Source organism: Mus caroli, unplaced genomic scaffold (assembly GCF_978045245.1).
Source record: "Mus caroli unplaced genomic scaffold, Mus_caroli_1 scaffold_17, whole genome shotgun sequence".
In the NCBI taxonomy this organism is placed as follows: Eukaryota; Metazoa; Chordata; class Mammalia; order Rodentia; family Muridae; genus Mus; species Mus caroli.
Window position 1 is genome coordinate 92,724,992 of NW_028227272.1, and position 23,746 is coordinate 92,748,737.

Here is a 23,746-nt window from a genome sequence, read left to right on the forward strand (position 1 = left end):
ATATATACTCATATATATGTATATATATATGTATATATGAGTATATATATACTCATATATATATATACACATATACATATATATGAGTATACTGTGGCTGTCTTTGAACACACCAGAAGAGGGCATCAGATCCCATTACAGATGGTTGTGAGCCACCATATAGTTGCTGGGAATTGAACTCAGGACCTCTGGAAGAGTGGTCAGTGCTCTTAACCGCTGAGCCATCTCTCCAGCCCATTGCACCTGGCTTTCAAGACTTGGAACCAAACTATCGCACTGCCATAATGATTTCCTCCACGCCTACTGAAGCCTGTTACATTATCCTTTAGGTCTTTAATCCAGATCGCACCTTAATCCAGGTTTTGTCTTGACTCTGGAAGTACGTCAAAGACTGAATTTTGCTGGAAGGTCTGACTGGATTGTGAACAACTCTTAGTTTATTTGTGGTTCAGCGATCCTGGTGGCTCAGAGCTAATGTAGAAGTCATGTTTGATTCAGAAGGGGAGAAAAAAAAACCCTACAAATCATATATCTGTACAGGTCTGACTCAGCACAGACACATTTATTTAGAGATTATCAATTTTACAAATACCATGGGTCCTTATTACGAATTCAGTTGTTCAGACATGCCTAAGGCACACCACCCTGCAGGTTAATACCATGGTGGATTTTCAAAACAGTTGATGCACTTCAAGAATGGAGCCGTAGCCTTATAAGGGAAGCAGTTGTGTAGGGTGATGGCGGAGTGGACAGCATAGCACTGAGACCAGGGGTGTGGCCCAGTCCTGCAAGAAAACTGCTCAATGTCCCTGAGCAGGGAGCCAAGCCTCCTTCGGCCTCAGTTTCCTTCTCTGTAAGTATGAGTATTGACCTTATTTACTGCCTCTGAAGAGTTTTCAAGCTTCGAAATTCAGATTTAACTCCAGGCTTCTCTTAACTACCAAAGCCAAGAAAATCAAAGAAACCAAGACTTCTCTTGACAGCAATGGTCTTGGCGTTCCTGGTTATGAGGCCTGGGCCTTTGGCCATGAAAAGTGAGCCTGGCAGGCAGAGACCAAGTCTACCTAGGCAGAGAAATGGCTGATGATGCTCCCTATTTTCATTTCATTGTGTGACCACCTTTGTTCTGTGGGCTGGACCTCAGACCAGAGACCTACAGACACTTGCCCCAGGGGCCACAGCTGGATAACCAGCAGAAGGCTGAGCTAGGGTGATCCCAGGCAATGTGACCTAGCAGCTGCCCTTAGAGGTTAGGAGAGCAGGCTCCACGCAAGGAGTCTGTCTGTCTTCATGCCTAGGGCCCTGAGAGACACAAGAGACCTCAGGCCAGCAGAAAACATGCTAGAGGGACAGTGGGAAAATATTTTTCCCAAGGATTGTCCATCTTGACATTAGGGAAGACCTAAGGCCTTGACAGGCATTGGGATCCCTTGGTGGGACCTGGAGAGACTTCCAGCTCCCATGTCACACAGATTCCCAGGACCCGTGCAGGCTGACAGACTGGTGAGAGAGGACTGGTTTGGAAAGGTGTGGGGTTAGAAAGTCTGCCATTAATCTGTACCTTGACCCCAACACCAGTGGGATTTGTGAATCAGTTAACTACTTCATGACGCATTCCAGGCCATACTCAAATTGGTGTAATTCTACCTCCCCACACACTCCAGGCCCTTACTTGCCTCTGCTTTCCCACCCTCTGGGTTCAAAAGGCTCCACTCTGTGTGCGATCCCCACAATCCAACCTCAAGGGGCAGGAACACAAGCCCCACTTTCTTTTGTCCTCTCCGCCTCACACTGTGTTTGCAGAGTGAATATTGTACACCTCAGACTAAATGTTTAACTTGGAGCTGGGACCCCGCCCTCCCACCCCCCAAGATAGAGCCTTTGAGCCAGATCACAAGGTAAACACAGCCAGCTCTTCAGGAGGCTGAGATGCTCGGTTTCTGAAAAGGATGACTTAATGGGTTAATCATTGTTTCATAATTATGCCCAGGTCCTAAAGAACTCTGCATTTCACACTCTAGGTAATTCATATGCTCTTTCATATTGTCTCCCCTTCTGTTCAGAGGAGGGTTGGCTACATTTGTCCTCATGCTGCTCCCCCACCCCCACCCCCCACAGTCCACCTGCTCTGCTCCTCACCAGCTCCAAGCCAACGAGCCTTCCCCAGCCTCCATTTCCTCCTAACGCCATTGACTTTTGATCTCAGAGCAGAAGGAGTGCGCTTTTATTAGATTCAATTTGCAGAAAGGCCCCAGCTTCCCTGTGAATCGAGCCATAATAGTCAATGAATAATCACAGGGCTCAGCCAGGCTAGGCTTTAACTCCTGCTCAGTAACTAGGAAACCATCCAAGAAGAGGAAGGGGGTGGGGACCAAACAGAAAAGGTAAATGTGTATCTGTTATGTTCCTGAGTATGTAACTGATCAAGGCTGAGGTGGGCCAACCACAAAGCAGAGGCCTGTCTAGGGTATGCTTGGGATCCGGGTTGCCTCCTCCAGAGGGCCAGGCAGAACACAAAGGTGCCTGACGTCTGTGAGAGCTTGCTGGTCTGCTGTGCTTGTTCTAGCCGCTGTTGGTTTACATTAGGTTTCCACATACTCAGACCTGACAGGTCTGGGGTGGCTTTCCTGAATTCCTCTTCATGTATATGACAGTTTTTCCCCCCAGAGATTTTCCTAAAATGCTCCTAAAAGAGAGTTTAGAAAAACTTGTCATTCAGGAATTTAGAGCCCATCCCTACCAAGTTCTCCGTCCTGCTGATAAATTCTTTTACAGGTTTGCTTCATCATCTAATCAAAGTTTAATGACACGGGTACTGTGACACTTGGGTACTAACTTCTTTTGTAGCTTTCTGCACAGTATTACCAAGAGCTGCCCTCCAGCTGTCAGCCTGAGTAGCCCTGAGAGGCTTGGCTCAAGAAGGCCTTTGTGGACCAAAGAAGTCCTCGAATGCCCACGGTCTCAGGAGCAGAAGTGATGGAAGGAAACAGTCCTGTTTTGGGTATCTGAACTTCAAGAGATCACTGTGTGTACCAAGCTTCTCAGATACGTGGTCAAGGCATGAAAATACGTGCAGGAAGATAGGGCCAACTGACACACTCCTTCAGACAAGTCAGTACCTTCTGCTATTTTTTTTTTTAAGTTAGCATATGCTGTTCCATGTCTCCATGGTAACAAAACAGGGACTCTTTCTTCTATTTATGGAGTTCCTCCTTGACCTGGGTTCTCTGGTCTGGATCTGAATACACACTGAGAAGCCATGAGGAAATATCAATTCCCTCTGGACCTAGCTGTTTTAGCTTAGTGGATTAGGACTTGACTCCTGCAAAGGTGATACACTGGAGAGAAGTATCAAGTGCAATAGTATCTTGATTGGCAATAATTTCAGATGGGGAGTTGCCATGGAAACCAGGAACCCTGCGGTACCAGAGAAGCTAGAGCCTTCCACTCCCTTCCCGGCAAGGCTGTCCTTGTAATGTACCAATCGTCAGTCCCGTGGCCTTGCCTGAGCTTGCCATTTGCAATTTCATATGCCATCTCTGGTAACAACCTAAACTTGAGAAGGAACGAAATAATATTCAACGTACACCTGTGCCTACGGATGAATCCCACAGGTTTCTAATCATGGACTCAGCACCTTCTGACCAAAAAGGAAACAACTCTTTGGCTTGTGTTTTGACCATGAATTTGGGAGAGTCACGCTGGACTTGACATGTAGTTGACCTGGTAGACCATGTTAAGTAGAACACCAGTGCCTTGAAGGATTTACTAAGACTAATAATAGATGGCGCCGGAGTGCTCGGCCAAGTCGGCGCTGAGACTCGGCTCAGCCCTAGGGGGCGCCATCCGCGCCGAGGCAGTAGGAGGGGCCTTCCCAGAGGAGAAGCGGCTGCGCCACGTTCTGCTCTTCCACTCGCGACTCCGCCACCCGCCCACTTTGCGACTCCCTAATCCCACGTATGAGTCTTTTCACGACGGAAGGACCAGAAATCAGGACCCACACGTAGCTCCAAGCACAGGGCAGGCTCCACCGCAGAAGCCTAACCACCCAACCCAAGTGCCACCAAGGCCCCCAGCTCGGACCTGCAGACAGCCTTGCGCCCGGAACGCGGGCGGATACGGCCCTGCCCTTCTAGCTGGACCTCCTGGGCATAAGGCCCGAACCGGGCTCCAGGAGCAGGGGCCAGTAGGCAGGCGACAGCGAGCTGCAGGGGCGCAGAGAAGGGCCCGGGAGCAGCGTGGATCAGCCGCTGCCAGAGCGCGCTCTCCTCCCACGCCGGCCTCGCGCTCGCTCCTCCTCCGCGCTCTCTCCGTCACCCCTGCTGTCCCCTCCCCCGGTTCCCTCCGGCCCTCCCCCAGCTCCAGAAGAGCGCGCGGCCAGGAGATCGGGCTGGTTACTTCCTCCACCGCGGCGCTGAGCACGGAGTGGACACCACTGAGGCCCGTCAGTCCCCGCCACCGTCCCCGGCCCCGCGCGCCCGGATCGGCCCTACGCCCTCGTCTCGCCGGGCCTCGCGCGCCGGGACCGCCGCGATCTCCTCTCCCCGCCGCCCTTCCGCTGGCCCTGCCTGCTGCGGCGCGGTAAGAGCGGCCCCTGTGCGCGATGGTCCTCGGCAGAGACTCCGCCCGGGGTGGGGTGTAGTGCGGGCGGCCCCTGATCCCGCCGGGCGATCGCGCGCCCCAGAGCCGCTCCGGCTGGTTCCTAGGCACCCAGTGGCCTCGGAGGGGGACCCAGGCATCGGGCAGGGCGCGGGCAGACCGCTTTTGTTTTGGGGAAGCCAGTGGCCGCCCCGTGCGGTTCCTGCCCGGGGTGCGCGACTGCGTTTCTCGAGGGGGCTTGAGGCACCTGGAGAGGTGGCCGAGGTAGCCCCAGGTTCGGGGTGACTTGAGTTGGGAGGCGCTAGGCCTGGAAGGATGTGGGGGTGTCCGGATCATGGGACACTTGGGAAGTTGCGGCTCCCGGGAACGTGTCACCTGCTTGGCCAGGTCTGGGCTCCCCTGGGCCCTGGGAAGCCAGCACGGGATACAGTCCAAGTAGGGGTGCTGGTGGCTGCTCTGCCTTTATTTTCTCCTTAAAGCATATGAATGAAGGGGTAACCTGAAGCGTTTGCGTATTTGACTTTTTTTTTTTTCTAATTTACTATTTAATCTCATAAGACTTGTACTAGCTTGCACTCAATTTCAGGGGAGCCTAAAATAGTAGTTGACTCGCTACTTATTTAGAAAGTAAAGCGGTGAGCAGTCCTGGTTGGAGACAGGAGTCATTTAATTCGACAGTTGAGAGACTTGCTCCCGCTGTGGAAGCTCCTGCCTGCCTACACCACCGCCAATCCGGAGATACATCTCAGTGTTAAGCTTTTATTAAAATCTGAGTAATCTTGCAGTGCAGTTAATGTGAACACCGCGCATCCCACGGGGAAATAGCCAAACTCTCATATATGGAATTAGTCATTCATTTCTCTAAACTGATCGCTAAGCAAAAAGCAAACCAACCTTCAAAGGGTTTTGTTCTTTTATTTTAAATACAAACGCATGCTGTCTTATATAAGTGATTACCTGTTCCACTAAGGATACAGTTATCCATGAAATTCTTGTTTAAAAGCCTAACTATTCCCAGTCACTACATTTCTGCCATTTTCTCCCATTTCTTGTTACTTTTTTTTTTTTTAGCCCACCACCAGTACCAAAAAGTCTAAACTTGAAATTGATTTATCTAGAGTCTTGACTTGTCCCAGGGGTTAGCAAGCACATCCAGTCGGATAAATGAACTTAAATTTGATTAGCTGTGGGTCTGCCTGAAGCCATTTAGTGGAGGGCTTTAATTCTACATTTTTTTTTTTTTTTTTTACAAAACTCATTAAAAGCCAGGCAACAAAGGAACCCTGTTCTGCAGCCGGTAATTACAGCATTTATGTGGGAGTGGGAGCCTCCCTTTTCTGCTCCTGTTTGTACACAAAAGGCAGGGGAGCTCTTCCCCATCTCCGAAGCTATTCTCTGCCCATCTCAGAAGCGAAAAATCACAGTGAAGTCCCCAAGTGTCTGTACACTGGGGCAACAGAAAGCGCTGTCCGACAGGCCCTGGAGAAACCACGTGGACACCTCTGCCTCTGCTGCTGGTTTTCTACAGGAGGCTTGTGTTTAGTCAACAGGTTACAGGCTACAGGGCTGACTCCATCTAAGTAGGCGACATGAAGTTCTCAGTTAGCGAGCGTTTCACAGGACTGAAGTGTGACAGAAAGGCCTGGTTTGCTCATATTTGTGTGCTCTCTGCTTCAGTGGGGTGGGGTAGGGAGAGCCCATTCAGGCATGGTCAGGATGTAAGGCCCTACTGATCTGAGGCGTAATCGCCACAGACACCCCCAAAGGAGTGTAGTCCAGGCCGGTGACCCAGTGTCACTGGTCCTCAGTTGCCCCAGAATAAAGTGATTTTACGTTTGGAACCTGGACTCTCAGGAGGATTGAGGAAGTGGGACTTGAGTCTTCACATCGGGAGCTAGGCATGCTGTTGTGGTGGTCTTCGTCTGTGAGGAATATTGAACCCTCAGTGGGTATAGCTGGTCTAATATACCAAGGGAGAACCTGAACAAGTGTCCCCGCTTTGGAGACTGCACAGTCCCTGTTGTGACATCACCAGGATGGTGGCTCCTTCAAGGCCCCTCAGCTTTTCTGGGCTGCTTTAACCCTGATCTGCATATCTGGGCTCCCAGCAGCCTTCCCCTAAGGCCTCTTTCTGCTCTTGTGGCCTTTTATCAAGGTGTGAGTGTGTGCACTCACACATGTCGGTGTATGTATGCGAGTATGCGTTCACTAGGAAATTGTTAAGCCATCTGTCATTGGCCCATAATGTTGACTATTAAAAGAACACAAGAAAGAGGGATCAAAGCAAGTTAAATAATTCTTTGAGACTATGCTAGCTGCTGCCTCTAGTGAGTTCTATCAGTTGCATGCTAATTTTAGTGACTGTGTGTGGTTAGCAGGTGGGTGCCCATGAAGAAGAACAAGGGGGTGGTGGTGGCTGGGGGTTGGACACTCTACACAATGGAGCTATCGAAGGCTCCTGTTCTATAGCTTGGAGCCTGGAGAACGGAGAGCTGCCGTCCAGTGATGGTGATCTCTGGTGTGTGGAAATGAGGCTCCGTGACTGGGTCCGTCTAATGCTCTGATATTGTTGAAGGGCCTTCTTTCATTTAGCATGTCATATTAGGGCTCCAGAAAAATTTTTCAGACCACTGCAGTTAACATTTTGTTTTTTGTGTTTTGTTTTGTTTTTTTCCTTCAACATGCTCAAAACAGTCTTAACAGATCAAATCGGTTTTACTATATTCAGTCAACCTAATGTATTCACAGCGTTATATAAGCACAAAGTAAATCTCCAAAGGACTGAGACGTCTTCCTTTCTCCTACTGGCTCTTGAGATCTGATGTGTATCTTCTCTCAGAGCCTGTCTCCCTTCACAGTAGCCATGTTCATTGCCAGTAGCCACAGGTGGCCAGCTGGTGGCTGCTTGGTTGGTCAGCCTAACTCTGGCATATAAGCCCCATTATTAAAGCAAGGTCTAGCCTCACGAAGAAATGCAAAACTGTGCTACCCACCAAGGAGAGATGTTCTCAGATAACATAATCAGAGCCCAGGATCTGGGACAGTGTGAGGGGTTGGAGGTTCAGGGCCGTGTGCTTCTGTATAGCTCAGAGAAGAGTGGGTTTGTGTGTGTGTATGCTGGTCTGACTCTCATGGGAGCTTCCAAGGCAGGCACCCCTTTGTGGCTTCTATTAGGGTCAGGTTGAATTGACTGCCCTGTGTAGGACAGGAGATGGTGGCTTTGTGGCCCTTCTTGGCACCACCTGAGGTCTCACCTCAGTTGACCATGAGTAACACAGCCTCCTTGCTCAGCTACGCCAGGGTTCAGGGAAGCCCGTGGAGTCTCACATCGAAGTGGAACTCAGTGGGACCCCTCCCCAGATCTTGTTCTCCTTGAGAGCTGCTTCGCCTGGATTCCTTTTAAATAAGAATTCCTGTATCCGAGTGTGTGGACGTCGGCCACCGGCAGTGTTCCGTCTGGCTAAAGACTGAAGCCACGGACAGGAGTGGTGGTGCACGCCTTTAATCCCAGCACTTGGGAGGCAGAGGCAGGCGGATTTCTGAGTTCGAGGCCAGCCTGTTCTACAGATTTAGTTCCAGGACAGCCAGGGCTACACAGAGAAATCCTGTCTTGAAAAAAACAAACAAACAAACAAACAAAAAAAAGACTGAGCCACCATCAAAACTGTACTTCAATGGTAACCTCTGACTCTGTCTCACTTTTTTTTCTAAGATGAATGACTTTGGAATCAAGAACATGGACCAAGTGGCCCCTGTTGCCAACAGTTTTCGTGGGACACTCAAGGTATGTGCTTCTTATCTAAATTAGCTTGACGGTTTTAGAAACTACATTAATCAAGAGAAAGCCCCCATGGCCCTGAGTTTTAGATATCTTAGCTGTGTGGCTCTGATGAAATTGTTTCCTCTCTTTGAGCCTCAGTTTTCTGTGCTGTCAAATGGGTATCTTGATGCTATTTGTACCTGTCCCCCAAAATATAGAAGTAGTTCATTTACAGATGAGTTCATCCTGAAGTTCCTTTCAAATGGGAAAAAAACAAGTCCCATGATTCTTAAAGAAAACAGCTGGAAAGACCGATCATGGCTGATCAAGAGGGCTGTTTGTTTCTGAACTTCCTTGCCTTTGTTTATTTGTGTCTGTGCACATGCACCATGATACACACACAGAGGCAGGAGGATAGTTTATGGGAGTCAGTTCTCCTTTACTTCCACCGTGGAGGTCCTGGGATTTGAACTCAGGTCACCAGCCCTGGCCCTGAGTGTCTTCACTAGTCAGCACCATTATTCCTGGAAGGCTGTTTAACTTACATGAAGAAGTTGAAGAATAGGCATCTTGTGCTACTTCCATCAGGAGGGGCTGCACCTGCCAGGTTAGAGGGAGCCTGCTCTGTCTGCTGCAGCAGCTCAAGGCTGTTTATGCAAACTCCAAACAGACTAAAGACAGAGCTGGCTCCCCTGTTGTGGCCGTGACATGTTGTCATCCTTTTGGAACACTCTTGTAGCATAAACTGGTCATTTCTTGTGTAAGGGTGTGTGTGTGTGTGTGTGTGTGTGTGTGTGTGATAAGTGTGTAGTGTGTGTATATATGTGGGTGTGGTGTGTATGTGTGGTGTGTGTATAATTGTGTTTGTGTGGTGTGTGTATATGTGTGTATGGTATATGTGTGGTGGCTATGTGTGTAGTGGCTATGTGTGTGATGTGTATGTGTGGTGAGTGTGTGTGTATGTGTGGTGTGCATGTGGGTGTGGTGTGTGAGTATGTGTGTGAGTGTGTGTGGTATGTGTGTGGTGGGTTGTATATGTGTGTGATGTCTTACTAGTTTAGTAAGCCTAGCACTAGGAAAGTAGACACAGGAATCCTAGACAAGACTAGCTTGTAAGCCACAGGTTTAGTGAGAGATGCGGTCTCAAAAATAAAGTGGAACGCAATAGAGAAAGACACTTATCACTAGCCTACACACACACACACACACACAGAGTCACACAATATTCACATACATATACACAGACATCACACACATAGCAAGCCAGTCTCTAGTGTTGGCTCTTGCCTAACCTTTTCTTTGAGGTAGGGTCTCTTGCTCTCTGCCGGCTGGCCCCAAGTTTCTGGGGGTTCTCCTGTCTGCCTCCCTTCCCAGCACACTGGCGTTACAGGCCAGGGGTCCCCTGTGCAGCCTTGCATGGGTCCTAGGGATCCTAATACATGTGCTCATGCTTGCCTAGCCAGTTCTTTTCCCACCCCACCTTCCCCCGCTCCCCCAGCTCCCTAAACCATCTTTAAGGTTATGTGTCTGGTGTAAACTACAGAGGCAGAACCTGGCACCTGCTTTTCTGTTTGATTTAGTCACGTCCCTTGAGTGGGGGCAGAAATGGTAAATGGTATAAGGAATTAGTGTGATGGAGAAGAAGCTACACACCCCCCTAAGGAAAAAAAGCCCTCTGTAAACTGAAAGAGCTTGCTGACGTCTGGTTTCAGAGAAGACGTTGGTTTTCAGAGTCTGTGTGGAAATGTGTAGCAAGGTTTGCACTGTTCTTTAACTTCCTGGTTTTAAAAACAGAACTTCCAGAGAGACACTCTCTAGAGGCCAGGGCAATGAGTGGGGGAGTGTTTTGGTTTGGTTTTGTTTGTTTGTTGTTAACATCTATTTAATATTTCACCCAAAATACCTGCATAAAATCCTAGGTAGAGTACTTCACGTTTCTCAGTGGGCCTGTCCTCCCAGGTAGTTGCCAGTCCCGGGGGGTTGAGGATTTGGGGTTGGGGCGGGCAGCCTGTCTGTCCTCTTGTGCAACAACAGGTCTGTCACTCGCTCTTCTGTGTTTCTGGAATGAAGGCACGGTGTCGGGCTGACTTATTTGTAAATGTGTTACACATTTTATTCGCCCGTGACTCAACACACGGGTCATTGTGTTACACACAATGTAAGATTTCCAGATTATGTTGGGAAATAGAACTTTTCTTCACCTTTCCTAAACAAACCAGGCTGGGGTGGACCAGCCTTGCCCGGCGCTTATTCACGCTCCTCCCATTCAGGACTGCTGTTTCGTAAACATGGAGTCTGTGAGCTCATTCAGCCGTCCACACTTTCCAGGGCTTGGTGTGTATATCCGATTCTTCCTGAAAGATTCCTCTGAAAGCCTTCCTGTGGTTGAAGTTTCTCTTCTGCAATCTCTTTTTTTTTTTTTTTTCCAGAGCTGAGGACCAAACCCAGGGCTTTACGCTTGCTAGGCAAGTGCTCTACCACTGAGCCAAATCCCCAACCCTTTTTTGCTTGTTTTTTTTTTTTCTGCAATCTTTTTTTATTTTTTATTATTATGGAAAATATTAAGGCTGTTTTCACAGATTACTATTGTCTGAACTACTGTGTGTGATGAGGAGGAATTCCCTCCCTTCCCTTAAAGTGGTAGATACTTCAAAGGAGCTTTTTATTTTATTCAAAGATAAAAATAGCTTGTTATTGTTTTGATTTCCCGTTTCTTCCCAGCCTTTGCTTTTTATTTGAATTGCATGACACCAAAACCCTGTGTCAGCTCAGATTTTTCTTTTCCTACACACCCAATCTGACGAAAGAGGTCTTGGTCTTCCCTGAAGACCTCTCAGTGTGGTTCTGTGATCCTGTTGTTTTTAGATGTATTTCATTTATTAAGTTGATTGTGCTGATAAAATAATCTTCCAGGCCATCTGGCCCTGTGAGGTTAATTAAAGAGTGTGGAGTGAGATAGAATTGTTTGCATTACTTGGAGGTCATTGGCCTATGTTACCTTAGAATGGCTGATGTCATCAGGACCCATGGCAGGGTTACTTGGACCACTAAGAAAGCACGCCATCAAGTGAGTTCACGTGGCATTTCTTTTTCTTTTCCACAGCGCCAGCCAGCCTTTGACACCTTTGATGGCTCTCTGTTTGCTGTGCTCCCTTCTCTCAGTGAAGATCAGACACTCCAAGAAGTGCCCACGGGCCTGGATTCTGTCTCCCATGGTAATTTGTCCTCCACCCTGACAGATGCATGGCTTCCCTCAGCATCGGGTTAATGAAGACATGATCAGTTAATAGAGATAGACCATTCTCCAGCCAAGAATATCGATATCTTGAGTATTGGGTATGAGAAGTCTGATAGAAGCCTGGGGCCTGGGAAAAGACAGTTTTCCTCTTCTGTGAGCGAACTGGTCATTCTGGTGTCGTCACAGGCAGTTCCCACCTGTGAGCCGAGACCTGTCACTCACAGCTCGGAACTCTGAGAGTCATACTTTGTTGTTTTCAAACACTCCCTCATCTCCCTGGTGTCTTTTTCAAATAGAAGGTAGTGGGCATGGAAGGGTGCCCCAGCTTACACGCATGGACACATGCACACACAAGTGGACATGCACATGCACACGCCCATGCACACACATGGACACACATGTGGACACACACACTTTTCCCTTTGAGTCTTGGAACCACAAATTACTCTTGTTCCTCTTAACCCTTTATAGTTCAGTAGTTCTCACTGCCATTCTTTCAAAGGCCTAGCATGTCACATATGTCTCTACAACTACTTCAGACAGTAATTGGTTGGACACATTCCAGATCGACTTGTCATATTTATGAAGTGGGTGCTCAAACTCACAGCCCACAGAGATCAATTAAAGGTCCCGTGCTTTCATAAGTTTGGTGTTGTCTGGCAGTCACTTATCGTTCCCGAAATTTCTGAGAGCATCAGAAAAGATTCCTTTCCAAAAAAGTTGTGGGTGTGCCCGTTTTACCGTGATGTGTTGTCTGCGCCTGACATGCCCGCCTTCCTTTGCCAGTCTGCTTAGTTTACTGGACACAGCTTCCATCAAACACGGTCACTGAAGGCAGCCAGGGACGATAGCCTTTTGACATTGCAACCTGACATTGTCATCTACAGAGGCCAGGCTCGATCGATAACCATGCTGTCAAGTTACAAAAAGTAAAACCTCATGCTTTGAATACGGCTGACCGTTTTGTGTTGGGCTACGTTCACGGTGGCGCTCAGCTGTGCACAGGCTGCAGGCTGCAGGGTTGGACGCTTCTGAAGCGTTTTGAACAAAAACTGTAAAATTTTAAAAATTTCAATACATTTTAGGTAGGAATGGTGTCTGTGCATCTCTGCTTTATGAAGCTTTGCCAAACATTTAATTTTTGTTTTAAAAGTTCACACACACACACACACACACACACGAGGACTTAGCCGACTTGGAACTCACTGTGTAGCCCAGGTTACCTGTCATTATTCTCCTGTCTGCCAAATGCTGGGATTACAGCTGTGTACCACAAAACTCATTTTTATTCTGGATTTTCCTTTCCATAATTGGAGTAATTTTAAGAAGCACAATTGGTTTTTATTCCGAATGTCTTTGCTTACTTTTTTAAAAGAAAAAAAAAAGCATGTCAAATTATATCTCTGTGATTACTGTAGTAGAGTCTACTTTTTAAAAATCTTTCCTTGTTTGCTTTTGGAGTTTCTTTTTTAGTAGTACTGGGTACAGATCCCCCTGCATGCTAGGTGGCACTGCTTGGCACCCCAGCCTTGCAGCTGGAATCATGTCAAGATCTGTGATCGGGGTTCTCTGCAGACTGGGGCTTATGCTAAGCTTCTGTCAACATTGCCACCTGAGTCCTGACGTCCCTGTGGTCTCTCTCTAGACTCGGCCAGCTGCGAGCTGCCTTTGCTCACTCCCTGCAGCAAGGCAGTGATGAGCCAAGCCTTAAAAGCCACCTTCAGTGGCTTCCAAAAGGAGCAGCGACGTCTTGGCATCCCCAAAAGTAAGTGCTGAGCTTTGAGGCTGGTGAATATGTGGTGGGCCTGTCTTTAAAATGCTCCTGGTTATCTCGCAAGAAATGTAGCTGCCCTGAGTGTGGCCTGCTGTACACCTAACCCCACACTCTTTAAACACCAAGTGCCATTTGGTATCTTAGAACATGCCTGTGTCACAGCGGGCTCGTGTCTTATTCATGTCCTGATTTGGCGCTCCCTGGGCTTGGTGAATTGTTGAGGGCCACGTGCCCTCCTGGTCTTCCAGATGTTCACTGGTGATGTCCTTTCTTGCCCTCCCTGCACAGACCCCTGGCTGTGGAGCGAGCAGCAGGTGTGCCAGTGGCTGCTCTGGGCCACCAACGAGTTCAGCCTGGTGAATGTGAACCTGCACCGGTTTGGCATGAACGGCCAGATGCTGTGTAACCTCGGCAAGGAGCGCTTCCTGGAGCTGGCGCCTGACTTTGTGGGTGACATCCTCTGGGAACATCTAGAGCAGATGATCAAAGGTAAGGTACAGGACTTGGGAGGCGGAGACCCAGGGAAACAGAAGGTGTGACCTTCCTTCTACCTCAGGCTGCCCAGTGGTAGAGTCCATTGTCTCAGAACACCCCCAAGCAAGTCAAACGGGGAGGTGATGACGGGTCTTCATTCCACGGAGTGAAGCGTGTGCAATGTTCGTGGAGTGCCAGGTGTAGCCACAAGGCAATAGCCTGAGTCACCAAATTGCTGACTGTTACCAGACTGTACTGGTTGTACCAGCTCAGAGCACCTTGGATATGTAGGCCAGCCAGGGTAGCAAGTGGGTGAACTCACTAGGAGGACTGCGAGAGACGGGGTTGCTTGAGTGTAAGGCAACCCACCTGGATCACTGTCGATTTGGTCGGAAGTGACTCCAGGTCACTGAGGATTTTGGAGAATGGAACTGTAACCAATGATTTATATATACATCAAAATGTTAAAAGCAGACACCAGACTCAAATCTCATCCAGGCTAGAGACCTCTCTTGTCACCAGCCTTAAAGATCAGTGAGACCTGCTTAAAAGATACCTGGGTTTAAATGAAGGACAGCGACAGCAAGACTAACAAGTTAAAACAACAACAACAAAAGTTTTAGCACCATGGTTAAACTTTCAACTTATAAACTCAGAATTTCATTTGGGGTTCTGTAGCCAGGCTGGCTTAGTTATGCTTCCTAGAGCCAAACAAACAAACAAACAACAACAACAACAACAAAAAACACCTTTAAAGAGTCCCTGATTCCTGGGGAGCCTGGACTGGTCTTACCTGATGCATTTCTGGGAAGCCATTTGTGTGGCAAGTCTGGACTCCTGGGCTTTTGTTCAGTGTGTGTGTTTGTGTTGCTCGGCTTCGAGGAATGAAATGTGTGATTGTGATATGTGTGATTTCCCTGTGGACCTCAGGGCATCCCAGACCAACCTGTGGAGGATGTGAAGCCTCACAGAGGGCAGGAACCAAGTCCTTTTTCTCTCACCCACTGCTTTCCCAGCCCCAGGACAGATGGCTCTTCATAAACACACAAACCGGGCTGTTCTGGACAGTGACATCACTGATTTTGGGAAACTTACCCCAGATTATTAGGAAAATATCTTGTAATTTTAAATATAAAGAGGCGTAAGCTGAAATGGAATGTGAAGCACTGGCGGTGAGGCGAGTCGTCCTGGTGTCCACATGACAGGAAGTTGAAATATGGCTCTCCTTGTAGAGTTTTCAAACTGTCTTCTGTGTCTTGTTTTCAGAGAACCAAGAAAAGACAGAAGACCAATATGAGGAAAACTCTCACCTCAACGCGGTTCCTCATTGGATCAATAACAATACATTAGGTTAGTCGGGTGATTGTGCCTTAAGATCTCTGGTTTTGTTCTCTGCAGCTCCTCAGATAACCTAGACTTATACTCTTCCTATTGTGGCTACACGCAGCATTGATCCACTACGCAGCTGAAATGTGTAATGAGAATCTAAGATTTTGACTAACTCAGCGGTCTTAAAATGAAACCAAGAATGTACGCTATTCCTTGATGAGTTAGGATACTCTTTGTATATTGAGGTGACCACTGCTATGCTGGGTCAGTTGTTCCTTGAGCTTTTTAATGTGGCTCCTAGAAAACTTAGCATTGCTTAAGTGGCTCCTACATAGGAGGCAACACTTGCTCTAGACCATTTTAACCATAAAGAGGAAGAAGAAGTCAGTAGACACTAATGTGATATGACAGAAGAGGTGGCCAGAACAAATGTGTAGAAAACTCACCGTGCCCTGGACTCTTGGCACCGGGATACCCGTCCCAGAACGGGGTCTTCTGTGTGTGGGTCTAGCTATTGGAACACTGACTGAGTCTGCCGTCTGATGTCTGATTCATCCTTTCGTTCAGGCTTCAGCATGGAACAGGCTCCATATGGAATGCAGGCACCAAGCTACCCCAAAGATAATCTTCTGGACAGCATGTGCCCGCCGTCGGCCACGCCTGCAGCTCTGGGCTCTGAACTCCAGATGTTGCCCAAGTCTCGGCTCAACACCGTCAGTGTCAATTACTGTTCCATCAGCCAGGATTTCCCCAGCAGCAACGTGAATTTGCTCAACAACAGTTCCGGTAAGAGAACGTTCTAGAATAAGGCTATTATTGGTTTGTCCTGGAAGCCAGTCAGGATGAGAGATGCTTGGTAAGCACACCCTGTCGTTCGGCCATTGGAGAAGGAGGCTAAAGGACTGGGCCACCTTCCAAGCGACTTTCCAAAGAGCAGACTCATAACCTCTTTGATATTGAGTGAGCAACATTGAATAGCTAGAGGACTTTAAGCTAATTTCCCTATGGTAGAGTACTCTGTGGAGACACATGGGGGTCCACACATCTGAGATTGTACATCTGGTTGAATTAATGGGGCTGTGCGTTCCTTTCTTAGCTGCCGTCCACACAGAGACAGAATTTCTATCCATCTGTAAGGTTTCTTCCCAGCCCTTCCCAGCCCTCTTTACAAGAGTGACCCATTAGCCTTTGCGTCATTACGGATTGGCTTTTGCTGCCGTCCTGAGACGTCACACGTGGGCTTTGGCTGAATGTCTTCTTTGGGGTTTGTTTGTCTTTCCCGTCTGAGTTTTATCCATACGGTAGCATTTTTCTCTTTCTTGTGATCGTAGAGTGATTTACCACATGCGGCTACATTTTATCCATTCTTCTGTTGGAGGAAGGTTGTTATTTGCATATAAAGTTGTCTAAGAAATTAGTGCCTGAGTTTAAGAGTGCTCTGAGGAGGTCTCAGTGACGCTGTACCAGCCGTGTGTATAGCTGCCTTGGGGGTGGTTGGCGGGGATGCAGGAGTTAGGATCATGATGCTCCTGAATTAATGACCCAGGGGTACTGAGTCTTCTCATATCCTGGAGGGGCCTCAGCATTGTTTGGTGGTTTTTACCAGGAAAACCCAAGGACCACGACACTCCAGAGAATGGTGGGGACAGCTTCGAGAGCTCCGACTCGCTGCTGAGGTCCTGGAACAGCCAGTCGTCCCTACTGGATGTACAGCGGGTACCTTCCTTCGAGAGCTTTGAGGAGGACTGTAGCCAGTCTCTGTGCCTCAGTAAGCTGACCATGTCCTTCAAGGACTACATCCAAGAGAGGAGCGACCCAGTCGAGCAAGGCAAACCAGTTATTCCTGCAGCAGTACTAGCTGGCTTCACTGGTAAGTGAACACTCAGGGCCCCAGCGGGCTCCTATGTGACCAAAGCACCCACCACCCTTACCCAGGCCTTGTCCAAGTTTGCCTGGGATACTCACACTGAGGCTCCCTGTATACAAGCCCTATAGGGCCAGGCTCATAGACGTTTTATGTTAGGATCTGGGGAGTGGGGAAGATCCCAGGCCACGCCCTCTACCTGGGACGGGAGGTGGAGAGGTAGGAGGTCGGACAGACTCTAGCCCTGGCTCTGACTCACACTCTAGATCTCCAGGAATGTAAACTGACCTGGGGAAGGGCAGGAGCCAGCTCAAGGGATGCCAGCACTGTTTACCCCTCTTGGCCTCCAAAACCATCCTAGAGAGGATGAGAGCCCTCTTCTAGGCAGAAAGCAAATCTTAAAGCTGTTTTTAGAACCAGACAATTTTCAAAACTGGGGCAAAAATATCAAGAATGTTCTTTTTTTTTTCCCTCCAGATGACTTTAAATAGATCCCCTTTCTGTATGCTGGCCACAAGAAGTCACTGTGGATTTTAAAGCCCACTTTTAAAGATATGAGATTAAAATGAGGATGTAGGGGTTTTCTTTTCATTGTCAAAAAATAGCTGCATATATGTATAAAAATTCATAAAGGGGTCTGAATCTGTGGCTGTTCTGATACCTAGGAATCCAAGAACTGCTAAGAAAACCCCACAGCATTAGGAGTGTCTACCAGGATGGTAATAGTACTGCCGTTTGTTTGTTAGCCCCGTGGTGTTAGCATAGGTAGTGTGGCCCAGCCTGTGGCCCGTGGTGTTAAGTGTGGGTAGTGTGGAAACCCACTGGTGAATCTGTTCAGAGGTGACAAGTCCTAGTGGCCACTCAAGTGACTTTCTAGCTCAGTCTGGTTCAGTCCTTGCTATGCTTCCCCAAAGCCTTTTATATCTGAGGAGAAGGTGACAGCTTATGGTCAGATCTCGACTTTCCTTCCCTAAGCCGTGACAGGGACCCAAAACAAGTTGCTCTACATCCTAAGAGAGACAGGGCCACAGCAAACCTCTCTCTCAGAGTAGTGGTTTTCAGTACCCATGTAGCAGACAGACAGTTGTCCGTGTAGGTCACCCCTGTGTGTCCCATGCAGCAAGTCTCACGAGACCGTTTGCTTATGGTCGTGAGGGATGGACCTTTGATAAAATGGCCCTGGAGTCCGCCCCCATCCCCACTGGGCATTTTCAGCAATAAACTTTTAAGGCTCTTGTATAGGAAAGCAGTAAACGTCAAGACGGTTAGTGCTCATGAGAGTTGCTGGTCCTGTATCCTCCTCCCGGAAGGAGAAACACAGCGGCTGAGGTAGAGCCTTGGCTAAGCCATCCTCTTGGAAGCCTAGTGGGTAGGGAAGGGAGTGGACAGTGGCTCCTGCCCATTACAGTGTTTACTGGGTGCTCCCTGGAGCCCTGCCTACTCATCAGCACGATGCCCAGTAGAGCCATGTTCTCAAGACAGCCTGGTCACTGAGAGAGAGGGTCAGATCCCTGACGATCTCAGACTCCCCGTTTAACTGGCCTCCCTTTACCCCAGGAAGCGGACCAATCCAGTTGTGGCAGTTTCTTCTGGAGCTACTCTCTGACAAGTCCTGTCAATCTTTCATCAGCTGGACGGGGGACGGATGGGAGTTCAAGCTTGCTGACCCTGATGAGGTATGGCCACTGGCGCTGTCAGTCTCAGTCTGTCATGTTGGGTCCTAAAGCCAACCCTTGGCACAAGGAAAGCCAACAGAGCCAACAAGAGCCCTCCTCTACCAGGAATCCCTGGCTCTTAGGCTGAACTATAGCCGCTGCCTCATGGATAGATGGGCCTGGTATTCATTGGCCAGTGCCTTCCTCTGTGGACATTGTCTGTCAGAGGTCTCTGGTGACCCCCAGCAAGCTCTAGAGGGAGCTGACCTTTGTTCCTAGTTAGACAAAGCACGTAGCTGCCCAGCAGCCTTCAGGGCTGGCATTGAGGCTCCCTGCTGGAGAAGGCTTTGGTAGGCATGGTGCCAGCGATCTGAGTAATCTGTCACCCTCTCTGTATCTGGAGGAATGAGTGTGGCTCATGGGCCAGAAGAGTCTCTTCAGCTATCACATGGCTTGAAATGTGTCTCAGCTGGCAGAGTGGCTGCCTTGGGTTCATCTCCAGCACCACGTCATAAATCCGGTGTGATGGCACATGCCTACCTGTAACCACAGCACCTTGGGTGAGGGCAGGGGGTAGGGTGGGATGGGGAGGCAGAAACTGAAGGATGAGAGCTTCAAGGTCATCCTCGTCCACACAGTGAGTTCCTGGCCAGCTTGGGATACAGAACACTCTGGCTCTTTAAAAGAGAGGAAAGGATGAAAACTTGAAAGAACCATGAGGGCACTCCTGGTTCCAAATGGCTGGTCCAGGAGACTATGCTGAGATGGCACTGGGGACAGAGACAGGGACATCACCGGCCCTTGTACAGGGAAGCATCTGCATGCATTTATAAAGGTCCAGACTGAACATCTGTCGGTCCCAGTGACTGTCAGGTTTTTCAGGGTGAGCACCCAGGGTCGGAAGCCAGTCATGACCCAAGAGAGGACATAGGTGACCCTGACCTTTCTGTGTCTTCCCAAAGGTTGCCCGCCGGTGGGGGAAGAGGAAAAATAAACCAAAGATGAACTACGAGAAGCTGAGCCGGGGCTTACGCTACTACTACGACAAGAACATCATCCACAAGACTTCGGGCAAGCGCTACGTGTACCGTTTCGTATGTGACCTGCAGAACTTGCTGGGCTTCACTCCCGAGGAACTGCATGCCATCCTGGGCGTCCAGCCTGATACAGAAGACTGAGGGCCTCTGGACCACCCTGAGCCAGTCCCGGGCCCCGGGGACTGAGTGGGAAGCCCGTCCTGACCCACTTGCTCCAAAGACCCATGGGAGGGCAGGATGGAACCCCTCTGGGGAGAGCCACCAAGCAGCAGTGGCCTTTCATCCACGCCTCTTCCACAAGCCAATGCCCCATGGTGGAAACCGGCATAGCCTCTCTGTCCTGTATGAGACCCCCGAAGGGAAGAGTCTCTGGGAAGCCACTGTGGCACCAAGCAGGCCGTGTGCATTGTGGCTATTTGAGATGCTCCAGGGAGCCAGCATGTGGTGGATACACAGACACTGAGAAACATTGTTTTTCCTTCGGCCTTTTGCCTCCAGGAGTAGCAAATGCAAAAAGCCACCTCTGCTTGAGAGGGCCCGGCAGGTGGAAGGTGTGATTGTCCATTTCAGAAGTCAGTTTGTTTGTACATACTATTGTATCTTAGAATTCTCCTAATCCTCCAACAGTTCTATTTAACAGAAATTGTATATTGTATTTAAAGTAATTATAACTTGTCTGAATCAAGAATGCAGATACCTGATAGGTTATCCTTTTATTTTATTTTTTTTCACTAGTACATAGGAACGTCATTTTACACCGATTTAATCTCTTAGAAGCCAACTGAGAGAAACCGTGATATTCTGTTTTTGTTTTATTTACCAGCAGGAATGGGGTCTGAAGGATGATCCTGGTTTTCACTTTTGTTTTGTTCTGTTGTTATTATTGTTCATTATCTGACCAGGACTTTGTATATTGTTTTTTTTTTTTATAAGAAACTTAATGTTATTATTTGAGGGTCCATATGGCCTCTCCACTCTCTCCTGGACTGTAAAAGCTGTAAAGCGGTATTTTTCTTGACAAATGGCACATGTTTTCCACTTCCCTGCATGCCTTAAGCCAGTTTATACACAAATGTATTTTATTTTTTGGCGTAACCGTGTTTTCCAGGCAACTCCCCTCCCCCAGCCAGTCCTTCCCTTCCTTCGCCCCAAGATATTCTGTGTGACTACAACAAGAAGACTATTTTTGGAAATATATGTCTCCTTTTCAGATATCAGAAGGGATTTATGTAGCAGCTATTTTTACTGCAAAAGTAACTCACTGGAAAAAAAATATTGCAATTTGTATGAAAGCTTTATTTTTATCTTAGTCACATAAAGGGAGATGTGTCGGGTGGGCAGGGCTCAGGGCAATCAGGAGGGATCTTCCATCAGCCTTGACCTTAAGTGAAGTGTGGTGCTTCCTGTCTTGCTGACCTGCTATGTCTCTTAACCATCTGGGCTGCATGCTCCTCTTTCTGCTCCGTGTGCTCAGAGATTTGCTCCTCTTATTTTTTTGGCCATGGATACCCAGAAGCACAGACAGAGCAAGCATGCTGGGAAATGGTGTATTGGACCAGTTCTGTATGAGGAGGTTCTCATCTAGTGAAGAGCTAACTCCACCGTGAGACCCCCACGCTTTCATCTAGTTGTGGACTGGCTTCGCCGTTTACCAGCACGGTGACCTCAGACCAGCAAGTGACATTGATAAAGAGCCGTTATACCATGAGACCACACGGGACGCAGGACCAGCTGGGACCTGCTGTGCCAGTCCTGGGAGGTCTTGGCCTGCATGCCCCGAGAGAAATGCTTTGTGGTTAAGCACAGGGACCTGTTTGTCGCTGGGACATCTGTGTGTAATATAAACAGACATGGGACTTGGAATATCCTCCCATCGGAGGCCTAATCCTCAGTCAGTTTATGTACAGTGGAGCCACACGACATTGCCAAGTTTAACCTGAGTCTTGTCAGCCAACATGACGGTTTTACCTGGTTGAATCTAACAGTCATGGAAGTCCTCAGAAGTCTTTGGCTGGGTCTTAAGTATGAAGGTTTTGTAATTTGGCCTCCTCTTTCTCAAATAATAAAGTATTTGGTTTATGACAAGGCCTCTTTGTAATGTTGGCTCCTTGGAATATTCCTTCTCTTTTTCCAGTCTTCATACAAACGAGGTAGATGAGGATTTGAACCCTCATCTGCATGACATGAAAGTCCAGTCTACAGCTCATTAATCTAGAAACAAGATGGAATCCACTGAGCCCTTCCTTGAGGAATTAGGAAAAACAAAAGCTATTTATTGTGGAAAAATAAAATCTACCTGGGAAGGATTAGAGTAGAGGTTTGGAGAGAGAAGAGATTTTAGGAAGCTTGTGTGAATTGCTAGAATCTAAAGTTGAAGTATCTTTGTTCTTTGAAGCCAGGGCACCATTTCCCTCACTGGAGTTCTGAGGTGACAATGTGGCTAGTAGTCTCAGGGTGCATGCTCTGGCTCCTAGGACATGTCCACAAAGATACTGAGAAACCACACCCATGCCTCTTTACAAGTGTCCTAACTGTGACAGTATTAACACTCAGCAGGGGCTGAAATCTGTGCCCAATACCCATCAGGGAGCTGGTGGCAAACACTTGGAAAACACCAGTTGGTTATTGTATTACAAATTAAATTTTTAAAAGTTAAATCAGAGCAAGAGAGGTTAAGAGCACTTGTTGATCTTGCAGAGGACTTAGGTTTGGTTCCCAGCACCCATCTGGAAGCTCACAATCATCTGTAACACCAGTTCCAAAAGACACAACACCCTCTTCTGTGGCAATGCAAGCATGTGGTGTACACACATGCAGTTGATTTTTTTTTTTAATGTTCAGAATTCTCATTTCAGAATCACATATATTAGCCTAATAGCACTTGGAAGATTTTTTTCAAGTACATTATAGCATTGTTTCCTATGTTTACACAACTCTTTAATATTTGAGCTCTTGTGTCTTGAACATAAAATGAAAGTCAGGCCTAACAGATTCATAATCACATCAAGGAGGACTGCTCAATGGCTGTCAGATATTGTGGACATTCTATATGATACTGCAACAGACATGGTAACCAGAGAAGGTGAACTGTGGTCAGATGAAGCCACACAGTAGCTTATTGTTACTGTGTTCTACCACATCAGTCTATTTTGGATCTTTGCCCGTTTATGATTTTGTAACCTGCTTTCATTATTTGGAAAACACCTCTTCAAGTGATAACACAGTTTAGCAGATACAGTCAAAGGGTTTCTGAACTTAATATCACTGCCGTCTTTACAGAAAAGTGCCATGAAGTTGTCAGACTCACAGTGACAGATAAAAATTCTTAAACATTGAAAATTCGGCCTTTTAATATCAACAACCATCTTTTCCTACTTTGTTTTCTTTGAAAGTATCAAGCTGTCTCATCTAATTCTGAGAAACAATCAGCCAAATATCCATAGTAAGATTTAGTTTGTCAGTTGTTCTTTCAGGAAAAAAAAAAAAGTAATTGGATGAAGTGGTTAGTTTAGCTGGCAACTCAAACATGGCTGCACTTCCTGGGAACAGTCACCATGCTTTATTCAGAATACAGCAGGCTTCTATTACAGAATTGAGAAGAAGTCTGTTCTATGAGTAAATGAATCTTAACTGTTTTATCAAATCCATTCTTACATATGACTTTTTTTTTTTTTTTTTTTTTTTTTGTGGGGAAGAGTTCTCTTTTCTTCACAGTGTAATAAAGAAAACAATTGACAACCTGTTCTGACCTCCGAAGGGGCGCCTGGAATTCTTAATAATAATTTGGTTTGCACCAAAGCCAATGTCAACACAGTTAATAAGAGTAAATAGGTTGGTATTATTACAAAATGTTTTATGTCAGAAACCTGAGGACTATGCCTTGAGAGACATTCTGGAGAGGAGAGATTCTTGCATAGAACAAAAGGGACAGAGTATTGTAGAGAAGGGCAAATGAGCCCTTGGCCCCTGGAACCCACTTTCCTCATCTCCATCACACCCCTCCATAGTTAATGAGG

The 23,746-nt window shown here is 47.6% G+C and overlaps 1 protein-coding gene across 1 annotated transcript; it reads left to right on the forward strand.

Moving 5' to 3' along the window:
• The first annotated feature begins 4,356 nt into the window (after positions 1-4,356).
• Positions 4,357-21,817, forward strand: Ets2 (ETS proto-oncogene 2, transcription factor). The gene is made up of 10 exons (XM_021184567.3): positions 4,357-4,581; positions 8,312-8,383; positions 11,463-11,574; positions 13,243-13,362; positions 13,660-13,860; positions 15,112-15,195; positions 15,742-15,960; positions 16,781-17,044; positions 18,596-18,714; positions 19,656-21,817. The coding sequence occupies exons 2-10, from the start codon at positions 8,312-8,314 to the stop codon at positions 19,869-19,871; spliced, it is 1,407 nt and encodes a 468-aa protein (XP_021040226.1). The 5' UTR covers positions 4,357-4,581; the 3' UTR covers positions 19,872-21,817.
• Positions 21,818-23,746: the final 1,929 nt, after the last annotated feature.